The 19,797-nt window shown below is 35.7% G+C and overlaps 1 protein-coding gene across 3 annotated transcripts in view; it reads right to left on the bottom strand.

Annotated features, from left to right (window-relative positions):
• The window catches only part of LOC149572592 (uncharacterized), a 321,499-nt gene that overhangs the window by 258,506 nt on the left and 43,196 nt on the right, over nt 1–19,797 (bottom strand). For all 3 annotated transcript variants that reach the window (XM_089813697.1, XM_089813695.1, XM_089813696.1), the window contains exons 2-4: nt 3,897–3,955; nt 3,672–3,803; nt 3,431–3,571 (exon numbers count right to left, since the gene is read on the bottom strand). In XM_089813697.1, the coding sequence (XP_089669823.1) occupies nt 3,431–3,571; nt 3,672–3,803; nt 3,897–3,955 (332 nt within the window). The remainder of the gene's footprint in view (nt 1–3,430; nt 3,572–3,671; nt 3,804–3,896; nt 3,956–19,797) is intronic.

The raw sequence follows: 19,797 nt of genomic DNA, 5'->3' as shown, positions 1-19,797 counted from the left end.
GAAAAATACTGATGGAAGCACATTGATTACTAAAAGATCCTCTAGCAATCTAAAATCTCCATTATAACTCCTAGAGATCTAAAAGCACTCTCAAACATCCTGATAGTATTTATATAAAATATAAGCAAGGATAATTCACCCAAGGGCAAATTTCTTCAAAGTTCGTTCACACACAAACATTCTAGAAGAAAATAAACAGATTGACTTAAAGAATCTAGAATAAAGCAAAAGGATCGATTTGGAGAAACTTTAGATAAGATAAGATAAATTTATTAATGTCCAACAAGAGTCCACAAACGGGTCTAAGTGACTGAAAAGCATACAACAAGGTCATAGCTAGCAGTGGGAACACCAAATGGTGTCCACACAAAGACAAACCAGGAAAGAAAACAAAAAGACCAAGAAAACCCTAAGATTTTACAGGCAAGAAGTAGTCCAGAACCAAAGGGTGTGCCCCGGGGCAAGGGTGAGGCCTAGGTCGTCTGCTGGAAAGTGGATGATGTTGCTGAGATACTCTGCTTGAAACTCATCCAAGTCCTTTTCTTTACCACCACCCAACTTCTTAATACCCATCTCGACGTCCTTTACAGTGAAAAGATTTTTCATATTATTGATCGAGGGTGGTGGGTCCACCTCACAATCATGTCATTAAAGTTACTTAGCATAATCGAACCACTATGCAGCCATGATATTATTTTCAATTTGTTTCTTTCTTGACTGAAGTTCCTTCTAAAATAGCTTGGGGCTATTTTTACCAAAAAAATTAGGTATTCTCACCTTGTGATCACATAATCAGCTTTTTTACTCTTAAAGGAATGCAATTCAATTTCAAGATTTCATCAAAACGGAGGAGCATTGAAGATATTATGGTAAATCAATGTTGTTCTATTAAATAGAGTAGATGGAAGCTCCTCATATAGACCTACAAAGAAAATGTTTCCAAAAGAAACAATCGTAAACTAAAGACAAAAATAAATACTAAATACTAAACTAAAGACTAAATAAGATGACCATTAAAGGAACATTATAAAATTCTAAAGCTCTTTCTTAATGGTCATTGTCTGACTGTTGTCTTTTGGTCACAAATTCTTCATAACATTTTGTTGTTATTGAGACCCTCCTTGGATCTACAAAATGTTTATGATCAAGTTGTCATCCAGAAAAAAAGGAAACAAAGGTTGGGTGCCCCGTTCTTCAGAATGCTCAACAACAAGAGACAAATGCCTGCCACTGTCTCTACCACTAAGATGAGTCTACCACTAAACCTCCCAGTATCAGAAAACCTCCTAACCAAAAATCATCATGAAATACCAAACTGATGTTCAATAACAAAGCTCCCCTTCCTTCTAGCTAGAGACATACGGAGAATAGCTACCAAGATTTGAGGGAAAAATTATAAACCCACTAAATAATGTTTAAGGAAAAAATTATAAACCCAACCATAATTTTGAAGGAGAAAAATATGAAAACCCATCAGAAAAAAATGAAGGAAAATTTTATGAAAATCCATCAAAGAACCCTTCATGTGGCAAAACATGAGACTTTTGTATGGTAAAGCAACACATGCAAGCACGTGAACATACATAAACCAAACATGTAAGTGCATGCAAGTACATGCAACCCTCGAAAATCAATGACTTTTGCTCAAACTAGACAATCAAATGATCAAAAGTCTCGACCAAGTTTGTGGTTTCCAACAAAAATCTTTGAAGACAAACCACAAAATTTCATAAAATACCTCTAACGATTTTGATTTCAAAATATCGAAAAACAAATTTCTAGAAAAAAATTCCAGATCAAAAGAGGCTCAATTTTTTCTTAAAAATATCGTCAAATTTTATGAAATCCCATTGACCCACTTTGATACCATCTTCTGATCAATTGATGCTGCTGTATTAAAAAGGGGAGATGAAAGCTCCTTGTATAGATCTACAAAGATGATGTTTCTAAAAACAATTGTGAACTAAAGATGAAAATAGAAACTCCTACTAAAGACTAACTAAGAAACGTTATAATATTCTAATTGGAGACACCAACCTTGCCAATGTGGATTTTGAAAATTTTAAGAAAAAGATGAATGGGCTTCGATTGAATTGTTCCTACAGCAGTATCTCAAAGAATGATGAGAAATGGACTTATTCAAGCAGCTACATTTCCACCAGCAGGGCAATGCAATGAATTAATCATAGATTGTGCTAGGCATTATAATATCATGAAGAGACAGATCATACCACCTAATGGAAAAGTCCTGGGCTATCTTGTAGAAGTGGCTATCAGAGAAGCATTTGGTATTGCTAAATACCATTTGACTGTTTACAAAACTAGAAATGAGGCCATCAAGAATTTTCAAGAAAATCCCGATTTATGTTCAGAAATTAATAAATTATCAATAAGAGATTTATTAGAGGATGAAAAGATGCTAGTGCAGAATTTTGTAAGACATTTGAATGCAAATTTGTATCTTTCTATTCCACTATCTCTTTATGTAAGTGAACTATTGGGGGTTATATAAAAAACCATTAGATTGGAATGAACTGCAACTTTGCATGTTCGAGACCTTGAGGTAATTGACTCAAAGAAGGCAGTCATTTCAAGGACAGGCTAGATTGCAGCCCCATGCTGCTTCTCTGTCAGATTTGAAGATGTTGGAATCTAATCACCCACCTAAGACTGGCACTTGGGCAACATCTAGTCCTCCTTTGACACCTCAGCAGCAGTCTAGGCACGGATCCAAGTGGTTCAGCAAAGGGAATGTCACAAAGTGAGGCATGATCAACCTAAAGGTTCACCACATTAGAAACTTTTGAGAGGAACAGAAAATAAGGAGCAATTGACATCGTTGTTATATGAAAGAGGTAATTCTATAATAAACCTCACCGACCGTGTTATTCATTTTTACCTTCTTCTATCCATAAAACAAACTCGGCATCTTGGGTTCTTTCACCTTTGGAGTTTTCTATTGGATGTCTAACAGGGTTGAATAGCAAGGTCCATCAAAACACATTTCTGGAAGACACTTCCACACCTCTGTGCACCTATAAATAACATGTTGAGGATGACCATCTGGGGTCTAACACTGTATAAATGCTCTGTAAGTTCTAGAACTTTTATGATTGATAATGCCTTGAGTTATATTTGGCGTGATTGTAAGAAATTCAGAAGAAGTTTACTCATTTTAGGATAAAAACAACCAATGGCAAACAATAATCATATAAAGACAACTAGAAATCTCAAAAATTCAAAATAGTAATTTACATATATAAGAGATCTGAAGAATATCAATTATTTCATTGAAAACCACACATAATGTTTTAATAAGATTGTATTTTCTCACTGATTTAATTACCCATCACATATGTGAGTCCATGAGAGAAAATGCTTTTAAACAAAGAACGTGTGGACAATGGATAATACCTCTCTCGATAAATACCTGATTAATGTAGCTTAACTTTGAGACACCAGCAACTAGGCTTGCAACATCATCACCAAAATTCTGTTCTACAGTTTGCAAATTTTCCCCAGTATCATCTATAACATCATGAAGTATGCCTGCAACTACGGTATTGATAGCCTACAAAGAGTTCAGCCAAAAATTAAAAAGTAAAAGATTATAAATAGAGTGCAATGGGCATTTAAATTCAAATGAAACATAATTCTTAGATAAAATTTACCCTTTGTCCACTAGATGGGACTAATGCAGCTAGAATTTTCCCTGTGTGGATACAATGAGTCAAATATGGCTCCCCTGTTTTTCTCGTCTGCCCACTATGGGCTTTTCTAGCAAATGTTGCTGCTTTTTGCACCTACAGTGTAGTACATATTCATGCATCATAACATCATTTAAAATGTGAAAGCAATAGACTTCTCGGAGAACTCCAAGTTCAATACACAATTACCTTTGACTCACTGAATATTGTATAGCCTGTAACGTCCACTCCATCCAACTCGACAGACTCTGCAGGTAAAGGCATGGTTAATTATAGAATCAAAATAACTAATATACAACATATTTTGTCACTATCTTGAAGCCCTAAAACTGCAAATTCTAAGACCTAATTCATTGCACTCTTGACATATCATCCTTTCCCAGCCTCCAAATCATAATTTTTTTTAATAGACTCGGAAAGAGCACATTCTTCACAGGGAAAAGGTTACCTATGAACATTCTCTGTAATGACCAGAAAAATATAACACTGCGCTTAATTTAAGCAAAATGACACAGAATCCAATTTTAGAGATCTCAACTTGTTTCAGCTCAATGAAGAGGAATTTCTGCTAGTAGATATTTGCTCTTCGATAGGAAAACGGTAACCGTACTAAAGATGTCAAAGAGATATGTTAGTAGAAAAAATAGCACCTCTATGAAACATTGCATTTCATGTCAGATTTATAGTCAATATTATTGTCAATGTTCATCATGTGGTCATACCCAAGTGCTAGTACCTCTACAGAACTGTGCATTTCATGTCAGATTTATAGTCAGTATTCTTATAATATCATCTTCTCAATAATCTACCTAGGAGCTTGTCTAGCCTATTTTCTCATCCCAATACGCTAATAATTTATTTAAAGAGGGGCACATTCTAGTCACAGTTTTATTTGAGGTCAAACAGAGAAAGATAAAATATTATTTAATGGTTTATAAAGCTAAAAATAACTTTCACTATAAAGTTACAAAATTAAAGTGACCTTATATAGTGGCTTTATAAATTAAAAGTGACTTTTTATCCTACATTACAATGAGTGATACAACGATTTAAGAAGCTGTATAAGTGAAGCTATTCATTCATTTGAGATTGATTATGAGATTGAATTATTGTATCTCTCTTGTTTCTGATATTCAGGGACTAGCTGGTTCTGAGGGTGAAAACCCTTGGAACTAAGAAGGTTTGTACAAAAACCCATGCCTTCCATGTGAGGTGAATTTGCATCTGAGTTCAACATTTTGACATTGAAGTGTTGAGGACTGAAGTTACAAAGAGTTTGAGCAGGCCATGTTTCCATGCAAGGAATGGTAATGGTACCCTATCAGTTTTGGTGCAGGTTTCAAGCAAGAGATTTTTGGTGAGTTCCATTGTTCATTCAAGAAGATGTCTCAAGGGAAATTAGAACTATATTGACTTGGGACCGTCGTTTGGAATCACTGGTAGATCTGAAGCAAATCATGGGCAGATGAATAATTGAAAGAATCATTCTTTGGGCTGCGAGTATTTGGTAAAGAGGCGCAACTAGCTGAGAGAGCACATGACTACCCTCTTGCCAAGTTGTCCATATTGGGTAAAAATCTACAGCAAAACTTCCACAGAATACACATGAAAGATTATTAGTATTGCTTTCGATTCCACCAGCCTTCAAATCTGATTATTGTTGCTGTTTGATCTGGGCATTATAAACACCAATATTGCAGTTCCAAGTTCAGACAACCCCCTTTTATCTCTGCAATTTTGCCATTTCTGATGCATGCAGCAAGCATGAATCAGGGTAATTTCTTGTATTCATATCAAGGTGTCAATCTTTGTTTAGTAAAAAGATTTGTATACAGTTTTGTGAGTTGTCTGTCCCATGAGGTTGCATGCAAATTGTTTTCTATTATGCCGATTCTAAAATTCAGAGAACAATTCAGATTTTATGATTGTTTAACAACATATTAGCTATTTCAGTATGATACAAAGTGCTCAATGTAATGACCTTATATATTTTCTTTGTGAGAACATGTGAGATTGACAGGCAACTGCTTGTCTTAATCAAATTCCAGTTCTATGGAGTTTCTTTCGAAATTTTAAATCAGAAATGTAACTAGAGCAGTTTCTAATGTTTCAGTAAAGTATCTGACTAAATTCCTAGGCAAGACATTTGTATTTGGTAATGTGTTTGATGGCTCAAGAACTCAGGAAATTCAAACTGACCTAGCACACTGTTTCACAAAATGTTTCTTTCTGCTTCAAAACTGAATACTCAAGGATGGAATAGAAAAGGGTACTCACAGTGGTATCAGATCCAAGATTCTGCCATCCTTTGAGTTTATATCAAATTGTTAATGCAACCCAATGACAGGGAAAGAAGATATTATCAGAGGGAACTACAAAAGGTTCAGTGCCCACCACAAGTACCTAAGGGTAAAACTGTATCAGGGATGATTGGTGCTTCTTCTCGCAGTGTTGAACAAGTTGCAAAGATGGGTGATAGAAGGAATAATAGCCCAACACGGGATGAGGCCAGGGAAATAAGCTATAATTTAAGAGGAATTCAAACAGGATGGAAATAGGTGGCCAATGTACTTCAGTGGCTTACAACAGCTATATAGCATTTAAGTGCAACCTCAAGAAGATCTCAACGTAGTCATAGTGATGGTGGTAGTGCATTGGCACCCCACAGGGTGAAAGAGTACCCACACACTCTTCTGATAGGACTTTGATTCCTACTTTTGTTGTTGACATTGATGGGGAGGAAGTGAATAATGCTGAAGCAGAGGTGGCATTTCTTGATATTGTAATGCCTATGCACGATGAATGGAACCTCCTCCCAGGTCATGTTAAGGTAGATTTATCTTTTATTGAATACATGGGGCAGCAAAGGGAAAGCATGAGAAGGAAGCAAGATAGAAGGCCTAAAACTCAAAACAAGGACCCGAAACATGCTACGAACAAATTGTCACTTCCTACATATGATAGAAGCAATAAGACAACTACATAAGCTTGGATAGATAAGCTGGATACTTTCTTGACACTCAAGCCCATGAAGGAAACATAAGAAATTAAATTTGCTACTATGCACTTAGACAAGCAGCCTCTGATCGGTGGCATCATGGGCGAGTGACTCAGGACTGTGGATTGATTAATTCATAGTAGGAGTTCAGTAATAAGTCGATACTCTGTTTCGATAGAAAGGATATAGAAGTATGAAACAAAGTGATTCCTTTGATTCTTTTATCAATGAGTTTTAGAGAATTTTAATGATGGTTGCAGATATGTCAGACAAAGTCATGCTTACTAAAGGATTGATTGAAAAGATCAAGGGATTTGTAAAAGTACTCAAACCCAACTCGCTACAAGAGGCTATTAAGATGATACTTTATTCAGATACCTCATCTTCTACCAATCTAACACCCAGAAGGAACTTTAAGGAATCGAAATTAAATCTGAAATCTTATAATCAGATCAAAACCATGCCTCCCAGGTTGAATATAGAGACTAGGAATGAGTTTAGGAGGAAGAAACTCTGCTTTACATGTAAAGAACCATGGACCCCCAAACATAGGTGCCTTGGAAAAAGCAACATATGCTATATTAAGGTTGAGGTTGTTTCAGAGGGTGAAGAAGAGCAGATTAAGGTCAGCAGCGATAATAGAGAGAGTAATGAGTGTTGGGTGGATATTTTTCAACCGACAGTTTTGGGTAAAATCTAGTCGCAAAAAAGGATGACTAGCCACAACATATGAGACAAAGTCTCTCCTACCTTAAAGGGAAGGCTCCCCCTTCTCACCATTCCTTGGATCAACTCAAAGTAAGCAAGAAGTTGAGAGATTTTGTAAGGAGTATTACCAATATTCTTTCCTCTTAACTTTCAGGAAAGAATCCACTTACTCATGGAGTGAGTAATGGGTATGGTTAAATCTCTAACTACACTTCTATCTAAAAGCTGAAAATAGTGATACCGATAAACCAACACTAACTCAAAGGCTAGCTGAAAGTGTACCGATTTGATTCTAAATCCAGTCATAATTCTATATGAATAAGCTTTACTAATAGGGCACAAAGACTTCCAAAAGTAAAGATATCCTAATTATTTTGTGAATCAAGAAAGAGATATAAGCTATAGACAAAGCTTCTAGTATATATATCTCTACAATTGCTCCTAGTCAAAACTCCGGCTCCAATTGCTTTTTAACTCGTTTTATACTCAATTATCAAGAACACAAGATTACATGAATCAAATGTAACATATGCAAATCACAAACAAAGCTTCTAATTCGCACAAGTAACAATCTCACTTAGTCAAAGTTAAGTCTAAATTGCTCCTTTGTATTAATCACAGACAAAGCTTCTAATTCGCACAAGTAACAATCTCACTCAATCAAAGTTAAGTCTCAATTGCTCCTTTGTATTCACTTTTCTATCAAAATAGTGCTACACAAACAAAGTTCTTCTGGCACAACTTCTCTAGAGCTCTCTTGCATACAATAAAAGATGATTTTACAATAAGTTGAGAAAAAGATGGAGGAAAAAGTGAGAGCAACTCAACCAACTTTGACCAAGTCTAACTAACAAAGAAATTATTGTGTTACATGCAACTGCACATGCAGCTTGCATTACATGTAATTACATCTTTTCATGCAATGCATCCTCTTTAATCTACGAACAGAAATGATAACAAAATAACAATCTTAAAGATATTTCTTTAGTGTCTTGAATTTGATGATAACATCACGCACTGCAAGAAGATCAGAAATATCCATTGTCTTTGATATTGCTTCTATCCTTACTGCACCTTCATATGCTGATTACACAACCTTGGAATTCGTCGCTAGAGAAACTCGCCAAGTGTTTTGCCAAAGATTATGTGAAGCAAATTTGTTCATTGTGTGAGAACTGAAATCCTCAGAATCTAAATCGACATTGACCCTGATTGTATATTCTAGAATCTGATATTTCATTTTCTCTAAGTCACATCTGATCCTTGTTTCTATCACTTGGCGATCTCCAAGGGCTGACTGCAACTTTGTTATCAGCTTTCTCAATGTTTCTTCTTTGTAGCCCATAAGCCCTTGATACCTAAAGAACATTTCACATGACGGAAGAATGTCACATGAAACCATGGCATCTAAATCAAATTTAACAATCTCATCCCAATCATTGAGAATCGCTTTCTAATCATACACTTCTTGAGTCAAAGAGGAAATCAAGCCTTGCTCCATTTTAATCATATCTTTGATATGTCTAAGGACTTTAACCGTATCTGTAATAGCTTGGACTCCTTCAGAAATGACTTCTCCTATCCAAGACATGGCAGCTTCAACTTTTTCCTTGGATGTGTGAGACATAATAACAACATTTTGAGAAGATTGTCGTCGAATAACTTCATTTAGGCGAACAACTTTGTGCTTCAGCTTATTTTTCTTTTCCCATAATTCATTATTGCTCTTTGATACATTGGCAAGTGCATCTTGAGCATCATGTAAGCAACTGAGTTGTGACTGCTTTCCAATCTCTACCTTGGTTAACTTGTAATCAAAACGAGTAACCTCCTCAACTGGTTTGTCCACCAGTGGCTCAGCAACCTCTACAAACTTGATTTTCTTCGAATCAACTGAGATCCTTGGAACAATCTTATCTTTCAAAGATTTGGAGATAGTTTTCTTTACAGGAAGGTTATCTAGGGGTACAACCACTTTCCTTCTCTTCATTGTGATCCTTCTCAACCATGCAGGCAAGCTGAAACTTTCATCTATGGAAGCAGGTACAGTGGAGACCATTGGCATTGATCCTGATTGTTTCTTCGTTGTGACTGAGCAAGATTCAGTCTACATAGCTGAATTCATAGGTGCATAATAAGAGGATTTTGTGATGAATAGTTCAAAACCTATCAAAGATGTATCAAGTTGAGAAACTTGACCATTTGTAAGAGCTGGAAAATCTTCGAATACACTTCCCAAATGTTCATATTGTTCATTTGTCAAAATGGAGGAACTGCTGAAGATATAGGAAGAGCCAATGTATTGACTTCTGAAATCGGAATGGAAGGTGTCGAAATAGTGGAAAAAAAATCCACGTCATCATTTATCTCATCCAAAAAAGGTGCTTCATGCATGGATGGTGCATGAATTTGTGCAGATCTTGGGGGAGATATGATCATAACTTCCTCTTCTTCTTCCTCAACTTCTTCATCTGATTCCTCTTCTTATTGTTCCTTTGATTCCTCCTCTAACTACTAAACTGATTTAGAGATTTGAGATAATTTAGAGCCCATCCCACCCTTCAAATTGAATTTAAGAAACTTCTTCACATTAGAAGAAGAAGCTCCATTTTTACCTGTAATTTCTAATTGTGACTTCCTTCCAAGAGGACCAAAACTACCACAATCCAAACCCAATTTCGAATTAACCCTTTTTAGGCCTTTAATTTTCAGCCACTTATTGGTGTTTGCTGAACTGGATTGAAATCTATCAAGGATAGATGTACCTTCTTTTTGTTGTCATTGAATGGGACAACATCTTTTATCAAAATCGGCCCGATGATATTCGGGATCAAGAATATTGTCATCATCTTCAATTTGGAAATCTGACAGGATCTCAACCATGTCAAGATCAATGATTTGCTGCAAAGCTAACCTGCAATAATCCATCTTCATTATATCCAATTTTGTCTGCATGTCAATCCAAACATCCTCGATGAGCTGAACATGTGTAAAAGCCCTCTTGCTTTGAGAGTTCATTTCTCTATAATCAAAGTCAAATCTAGCTTTGAATTTCTTCAAAGTGATCAGTTGTAGTTCTGCTTCTATATTTTTTACTTTATGTACAAAATTGATTATATAATTACCAATTACCAGGGGTTTGGCAGAAGAAATGATCCTATCAGTAGCATACCTAACTAGGGTATATGGCTGACCTTTAAAGTACCCAACCCTCAAGTAAGTAAACATTGGAAACTAGATAAATATACAACCATACTGATTTACCTTCTCCCAAGCCTCATCAACTACCCTTTTGATGGATAACTGTCTATCAAACAAACACCGTAAATGCCTAAAGAAAGCATCTTGAACTCTTCTGTAACGGAACTTACTATTAGCCAGAGTGATCTGATCATAGTAATCCCAAACTGGAATTTGAAGATGATCTCGTTTAGTTGAGAGTCTAGAAAAAAAATCCCATGGCAGCAGCTATATAAACAAGGAAAGAATTCATGTAGAAAGGCATTGAAGTCCCTACATCGAGCAACTATTGACAAAGTGTAGTCCTGATTAGTTCTCCCCAAAAGACATGGTCTTTATTCTCTGTGATCTAGAAGATGAATTTATACATCCATGGTTCAAAATCGATGGAATCTTTAAGACCGCAATCTTGCTAAGAAGAATAATAAGATCTTTGTGCTCCTTGAAATTAGATCTATGGACGGTCTTTGGCCATCTTGAGAAGTTGTTTCTCTTGGTATCCAAACAATATTGATTCACATACTTTTGATAATCTCCCTTGTTCTCATTCCATATTTCCAAAGATGATTCTTTGGTTAGATCTATGCATTCTGCATTATGCGGCACTTTGAAAATTTGCTCAATAACTTCTAGATCTATTGTCTCGCATTTTGTCACCACAAAATGTTGGTAATAGTATGAAACTTTTTCAAACTCATTTCGCATTTCTCTAAGTTGAATTTGTTATTTGATTTCTTAATGTTGATTGATCAATCAACTCCAATTCACGTAGCAAATCGTTTTACGGAAGGCCTTCGTCAAGTCTTTTTGTTTTTTTAATTCTCGAGCCTATGCTTGATTTTTTAGGCTTTCATCGTCCTTTTCTTCATTTTTGAGTGTGTTTCTTGGTTTTTAGTCTTTTGGTTTTACTCAAGTCATTGCTTTCAGTAATCCGAGTTGGCAATCAAAAGATATGGCCATTTTAGTGCCCAAAAAGTGAACTTTTTGATGCAACAGCACGAATTAAAAATATCATGTTATATTTTTAATTTGATGATCACTTTTTGAAAAATATAACTTAAATTCACTTTATATTATGTTTTTAAGTTACTTTATCAATTAAATTTTCACTTAAAATAACTAAAATTTTCATATAAAGTAACTATAGTGCACTTTATGTTATATTTTTAAATTGAGTTGTTTTTTTATTTTTCAGTTAAGTGACTATATTAACTATATAGTTCAATTTAATTTTTGACATTTAAATCAAATGCTCTAGGATATATTACTTATTAAATTATATTTACACATTATATTTTTTATATTGAAAAAGTTTAAACAACATCCCATAAAACTTATCTATTTGAAAAACAACCAACCCTCAATACTATACAAAAATGGAGGGTGTAATAACCCCAATAGGTTATAACTTCTTCAAACACCAAAGTTCTTTATACTTTAGTTGTTTGGCATTTCATTAAACACTTTGCAAGCAAGCTCTGATACCACTGTAATGACCCTCCTCAAATCTGCTCTCAAAAATGCTGATAAAAACTCAAGAAATTTCATCAAACAATTCACATGCAAGGGACATATGACTGATATAGTATTTCAGCTTGCTTTAAATGACTCTTTCTTCAATTTTCATCAATGAGAATCTTGTGCTAGAAGACTCAAAAATGGACTACACAATGACCTATCATGAGTGTGCAACTAATTTTGACAATATTCAGTGCATATATATGATTTAAGCATGAGAAATGAACACCTATAGCCAACTGACATTTTTACAAACAGTTGGTATGCAAACTAACTAGCTGATAAATAATGATATTGAATTGCTTAAATGACACCAGTAACTATTATCTTCTTAATTGCAATGAAATTTCTAATACAATGCTCATGAAATATGGCCAAGACTTTTGGCATTTACATGGATTACAAAAAAAATGATAATGTTGGTATAATGCACACTTACAGCTGAAACTTATACACCTAAAAAGCAATACTAACAAAGGAACCTGGTTGTAGATGGCTGTAATAATTTTCTTCAATGCTGCCCCTTTTGCTTTGCTTTTCCGATTTGCTTTTTCGAACTGCTTTTTCGGATCTGCTTTTTTGAACTGCTTTTCAGACTGCTTTTTTCGGACTGCTTTTTCAGCCTGCTTTTTTTATTTTGCTTTTTCGGACTGCTTTTTCGGCTTGTGTTTTTGGTTCTGTGTTTTAAAAAAATCAAACCCTCAATCAAATCTTTGTCCAAACTTAATATACCAATGAAGATCAACATGAAATGGCTGAGTATCACTTCCAATGTGCAACCCTTCAGAAGGTCTTTCACTTCCTCAGTTATGCAATCTCTTGAGAGGTATCATTCTCAAGGATTATGCTGAATATTTGCAGACCTGGATGGTGCCACAAATGCTCAAAGAGAATATAGTTGAATTACCAAATCTCGTCTGTCCAAATGAGAGGCCAAGCCCTCTATTTATTCACTTTTCTAAGAAGTTACTAAGAACTTCTAGAAGCATCCATTATAAAATCCCATTATAATGCACTTTTATAATTAAATAACTTTATAAAATAAAAAGTGCAATCTCAACTTAAAATTATAACATGTAGGCCGCGTATAAAAAGTAATGATAAAATAATATCTCCAAGAGCATAATAAACCATCCAATCCTCAAATAAACACTAGAATGACTCTCTCATCACAACCACCAGTCTACGAGAGTCCATGGTAGACTAATCCGGCACGCAAAACGATGTCAGCCAAAATGGGGACATTACAGAGGGAGGAGTTAAACCACTATGAGACTGTACATATTGTTTCTAAGATGAACAAACAGAACCGTATAGGATACAAAAAAAAACTCCTCAATAAACATTAATAGCATAATTTATGATATTCATGATCTAGCTGATCAATATTATCAACATGTGCTGATGTGGATCAAACACTTGTATTTGTCTCCATATCAGAATCCAAATGACATTTCTCCAGGAGACTGCTAAACTCCTCAATTTCTGTTTGTGTAAGGAAACTACAGTACCTTTCAATGTACAGTGCAGCTTTAACTTCATCTTTGTAAATCAGCAGCACCCCATCATGCATCAGCTTCATGAATCTAGACTTTGTAATCTCCAAGCAGAGAGGAACTTGTGACATGATGTAAAAATGTATGAGTTTAAGATTAAACTCAGTAGGGCACCTTGTCACGTTTTGAAATATTTCCTTGTTCCTTTCTTTCCAAAGAAACCATAGTACTTCACCAACAAGAGCAAACCAAAATCTGTTAAAAGATGAGTCAAAAGATCTCACATAGCCAACCAAAATTTCACAGCAAGAAAAACCAGTATTGATTTTCCAATCAATGGGATAACCAAAGAAAATGGCCCAAACTTTAGAAGCATAAATACACTAAAAAAAAATATGCTCAAAACTCTCGGGTCTATTGCACAAGTTGCAAGTCACAAAATCAACATTAATGGATGACAATACTGACCCAACAGAAAGCTTCTTAATCAACAACCATCTAAAATGAATAACCTTAGGCTCACACGGACCCTTCCAAAAATAATCAAAGAAAAAATGCCAGTTTGAGAAAGGACAGTCAAGACCCCAACAATTGACTATACGCTGTAACAAAAATTGATCAACTTTAAACATATCATAAATCTGCTTAATAGAGGTGTTATCAGTACCAGTGCATCATTCCATTTTACATTTCTGATAAAAGTATTGCTGTCCATGAACTTTCCACTTTTCTCCTTGCATAAAACTTTAGTCAAAAGAGTATATGTCTTCCTTTGAGAATTGGGAATGTCAAACTTCTTGGATATCTCATCCCATGACCCAATCCTGCTATTAACCGTCAAGTCACTGATCAGAGAAATACCTTTCTCATTCCATTTTTTAGCAAAGCAACTCTAAGTAAGAGCAAGAGGCTTATCATTCAAATACAATCTCCATCAGATTGATCTGTCAGAAACAATATAATTAGGAGGTCCCCCAATGGCATTCCTACAGGAGATAAGCTCCCTCACTTGTGACCATGTAGACCATAGGAGGTGAACACTTTAGATCCAAACATCTTCATCTTAAAATCTCTCATGATAAGATCCCAAAATGGAATGTTAGCCCACTATTTACCTTTTTTAATAACAAGCCTTTCAACATTGTTTCTCACAAGAACCTTCCAAGGTTCATTCTCCCAAAATGCTTTGAAAATCCATTTGGCTGCGAGAGCAATACCTTGAATTCTAATATCTTTAATCCCCAATCCCCCCAGCTGTTTGGGAAGGCAGCACCACTCCCACTTAACACAATGTCTCTTCTTGGATCCCAAGCCATCCGACCATAAAAAGTCTCTGAGAATTTTTTCAAGCATACCAAACTGAGCTTTAGTAAACAACCAAGCTGAAGCAAAAAAGATATGATGGGAAGAAACGACCTTCTACACAACCTAAACTCTCCCAGCCAATGAAAGGGAGTGAGTCTACCGTCTAATATGCTTTCTATTAATCTTGCTGAACATCCACTCCCACATATCAGCAAATGAAGGTTCCAAGGAAAAAGGAATACCCATATATCTAGTAATAGGGTTAGATCCAATCCAATTCCATCCCATCTTAGACAACCAGTTAGGAGGCATCTCCTTCCAACCCATAACATATGACTTATGGGGGGCCACTTTGGTTCTAGAAAAATTGCAGAAAAAGTTAAGTCTGTTAAGAGCCACAGAAAAATTCTCTTTAGATAGTTCCAAAAAAAGAGCAGTGTCTTCTGCAAACTGAACATTGATCAATTCTTATGCATTAGGGAGGGCGATGCCCTTAACGAGATGCCCTAAAGAAGCACCCTTAGAATATAGAACAGAGCATCAGCAGCTATCACAAATAAGTAGGGTGCAATAGGACATCCTTGTCTGATAGATCTCTGAAGAATAATAGGTTCTAAAAATTCCCCATTTACCTCAATAACAGTGGATGAATCTTTAAACAGAATTTCAATCCATTTGCAAAAATAATAGGGGAATCCAAAAGCTTTCAACATTCCAATAACAAAAGGCCACTCAACTCTGTCATAAGCCTTCTCAAAATCAAGAAGGATCATAGCCACATCCTGCCTACTAGCCTTAGTCTAATTCATAGCTTCCCAATTGGTGATAAGGTTCTCTAAGATATATCTTCCTTTTATAAAACCAGTTTGAGTGACTGAAACAATGTTTTTAGTAATTTCTACAGTCCTCCTCGCCAGCAACTTAGCAATGATTTTATATGACAGATTAAGCAGGCTCATGGGTCTCCAATTCTTGACTAAGGATCTATCCCCGGTTTTAGGAAGCACTTTAATGACTCCTCTATTCACATTACTGCCCAGAGAACCATTATCAAAGGCATCATTATAAAATAATAGAAGCTCTTCCCCAATCCAATCTAGCTTGTCTTTATAGAATTCAATAGGCAGTCCATCCATTCCTAGAGATTTGTCATTAGCCATAACTTTGATAGCCTCTTGAATCTCTTCTAAAGAGACTTTTCTACTCAGTTTATTACCTTCACCATCTAAGACCTTCTTAGGGATCATCTTTAAACATTCTTCCAATCTTTCATGCTAATCTTGATCAAATTCTGAAGAGAACAATTTAGAGTAAAAACTATAAAACGCTTCCTTAATAACCTTTGGATCATTAGTTTTACCACCCTCTATCTGAATATCCTCAATCTTCTCTGCCTTATGTTTTTCCCTAATGATGTTAAAAATATATTTCAACCCTATATCTCCATCTCTAAGCCAATTCATTCTTGCCCAAATCCTTTGCCCTTGGATCTTATATCTATGAAGAAAACCTAATTGATGCTTAATGAAAACCAAATTCTTCAGCAGCACTGGGTCATCTAGACAATTTTGAAGGGCAAATTCAACTTCATTTAATTTGAATTGAAGGTCATTCTCTTCATATTTATCTTTGGCTACTTTTTGCCCAATAATCTAATAAGTTTTTTTTCCAAGATTCCACTAGAAGGCACCACTGTTTAATTGGTCTTATAGATTGATTATACAATTTAGATATAAAAGTCACCATTCTAATAGCCGCTTTATGATCAGGGTCTTTCAGCAAAGAGTTATGTAACTTAAAAACTGTGCCTTTGTTACTCATTCTATTAACATTATCATCCTTATTTATCAGTATCCTTGCAGAAATAGGAGAATGCTCTGACATTGCAGCGACACAGTAATAGGAGAATGACCCTCTTTAGTCTGAAAGGAGAAAAAAGAAGTCATGCTATATCCTATCTAATCTATAGTATACTTTGTTCTGCCCCCCCTTGATTATTACACCAAGTGAACCAAATGCCATTCAAGTTCTCCCTATTATTCTCCAAGTGATCAATCAAATTAAAACATCTTCTGAATTTACACCAAAAAAATTGCTCATTACCTTTCCAGTGATGTTTCAGACCTCCTTGTTTATCACATCCGGTTTCCACCATGTTAAAGTCTCCTACAAATATCCAAAATGCTTTAGGTAGGTTAGAAGAACACCAATCCCATAACACAACTCTTTTTTTGTAATCATGTGGGGCAAAAATGTTGCATACCCCAATTATATCCTCCTCATATTTAAATGTCACCCAAAGTACCCTTTGCCATCTTGAGCATCCATGTTGCAGGATGGATTCAGCCCAATTGGGACCAATTAAAATAGCCACTCCACCTTTGCTTTTCTCATGCGCAGAATGAAACCCTACAGCTGTATCCCATAAAAATTTATTTATACAAGATGTTGGAAAGCCAACAACTTTAATTTCTTGCAGACTTATGATTTCCTTATGTTTTAACTTATCACACCACTTTCTAACAATATATTTCCTATCAGTCATTTCCAATCCTCTAACATTCCAACTGTGAATATTGATCATCATGAAGAGGGTTGAATAGAGGGAGTCTTTGGAGCCTCATAGAGCCTATTGAAACTGTTCAGGATGGCATTCTTACCACCAGAACTAGAAGAAATCGATCTTTTCTCGTACGTTTTCCTTTTTCTTTTAACAATATCAGTGAATTCCCCCCCCCTTGACTCCAAGTGAGGGAGAATTGATCTCCGTAGGGATACCAACCTTACTTTTAATAGCATGTGCCTTTTCATTAATGGATTTGGTGGCAAGTCGTTGAGCATTCAATCTAGCACAGATCTCACCAAGACTACTCTCAGCCACCTTTGGGGTTATAACAGCACAGGCCATGGGATGAACTTCACCAGGAATATGACCGGCTTGTATAGTCGGTACCACCTCAAACTCTTTATTATATAAAAGATTATCTAATGAAACAAACCCACCACATTCCAATGAATCAGCTTCAGAAGAAACTTTTGACCTCATGGATTGGTTAGACACACCGCTATCCAACTTTTCCTTCAGAGTAGATGGTAAACCAGCCTTTCCAATACTTCAACAATATTAACCCTCTGTAAGATTGTTTCTTTAGTATTATCAACTTTCACCTTAGCTTTCTAAAAATGCATATTACAAGTTGGACAATTTTTCTTAACATGACCATTAAGTTTACAATGAAAACATGCATGTAAATTGCCTAACAGAGAAACCTCCCAAGAGAATTTATCTTCTTCTAATTTTAAAGAGATAATATCAGGAAAAATCACATCGAGGTCCAGGGCCACAAGAACACGCACATTTAAATGAGGGAGAGTAACCCTGGACTCTTCAATTTGCAAAACCAACCCTAAGGGTTTCAAGATATGAGAAAGAAATTGCCGAAATTCAGCTTGGAGATTCTTAATTTCCACCCAATTCGGCATGGATCTTTTTATAACTTCTTCAAAATTACCATTAGATAACCATGGATATGCTCTAAATAAAGAATGACCAACGTTCCAAAAACCCTTTTTCAATATTCTTTTCTGCATATTATGGGTTTTTGAAAAAATAACGACTAGTCCTTTTTGAATCATTCTGCAAAAGTTAACATGTAAACCAAAAATTTTTCCCCACACAAGATTTAATCAATCATCAAGAAATTTACACGAAGGTAAAGCATTAGCATATAAAAAAACAAAGAATATGGCAATATTTCTTAACCGACTCTACTCTGCTCTAATAGCTTTAACCATATCCTCATTGGAAGACAAGGTAAGGGTTTTCAAACCGTCAGAAGGGCTCCTACCATCTTCATGTTCATGAGCGGCTCCTCCACCATCTCCGACATCCTGTCTATCTCCATGGGTTGCGGTGCTTCCACTTCTATTAGAACACTTTGAGACTGCTATCATTTCGAACTTGCTCTTAGAACAAGCAAACTTAGGGCAAACTGGCACTGGAATATCAATAAGGACTACCCTATAAGAAGGTTTCTCACTCTTTTTCTCAGAACCACCATTTCCCATGATAACTTCATTAAAACCACCCTTTCCATCATTAAAAGAGATCTCTGGTTTATCATTGTTTGGAATGTTTTCCTCCCTCAAAGTTTCATCATTCTCACACACTAGTTCACCCGGCGGGTCACTTGCCACAGCCTCATCATTACCCTCCATCTGCTCTCCATTGCATGCACAAGCCAACAAAGGAGCCGAACAGCCTACCCAAATTGGCAAAAAAATGATGCAAAACCGCACACAACCTACAAGGAAGGGCACATAGAAAAAGAACACAGGTTAAAGACACACAAAGCCAAAGAGTCACGAAAAACCATAATCATAAAGGACATGATAGACAACGTCATGCAACAGGGCAAGCCAGCAATGCCACATGAAATTTGATGCACTGTATTCGTACGGAGTTGCAGACCGCCCACCCCATATTTACACATTATATTGCTAATATGGTAATGTAAATATAATTTATGTCCCACTTAAGTAATATTTTATTAAAATTAAATTGACATGCATGTAAAACTCAACTTAAAGTATAAAATCGCTTAGAAGTCGACCTTTTTGATGCCATTGCATGTAAACTCACTTAAAATGTGCAATGACATCAAAAAGATGAGCTACATTTGTTATATGCATATTCACCAAAAAGGTGAGTTTTTTCTTTGGGTCGCATATGCATGTAACTTAAACATGCATATGCACCAAAAAGGTGCGATTTGCTTCATCTAACATTTTTAATATATGCATACACCTCCAAAAGGTGTGCTTT

Source organism: Cupressus sempervirens, chromosome 2 (genome assembly GCF_028749045.1).
Source record: "Cupressus sempervirens isolate cs-2001-9-10 chromosome 2, ASM2874904v1, whole genome shotgun sequence".
Lineage (NCBI taxonomy): Eukaryota > Viridiplantae > Streptophyta > Pinopsida > Cupressales > Cupressaceae > Cupressus > Cupressus sempervirens.
The sequence above is the reverse complement of the archived record's forward strand: the minus strand, read 5'-3'. Positions and strand labels throughout refer to the sequence as shown.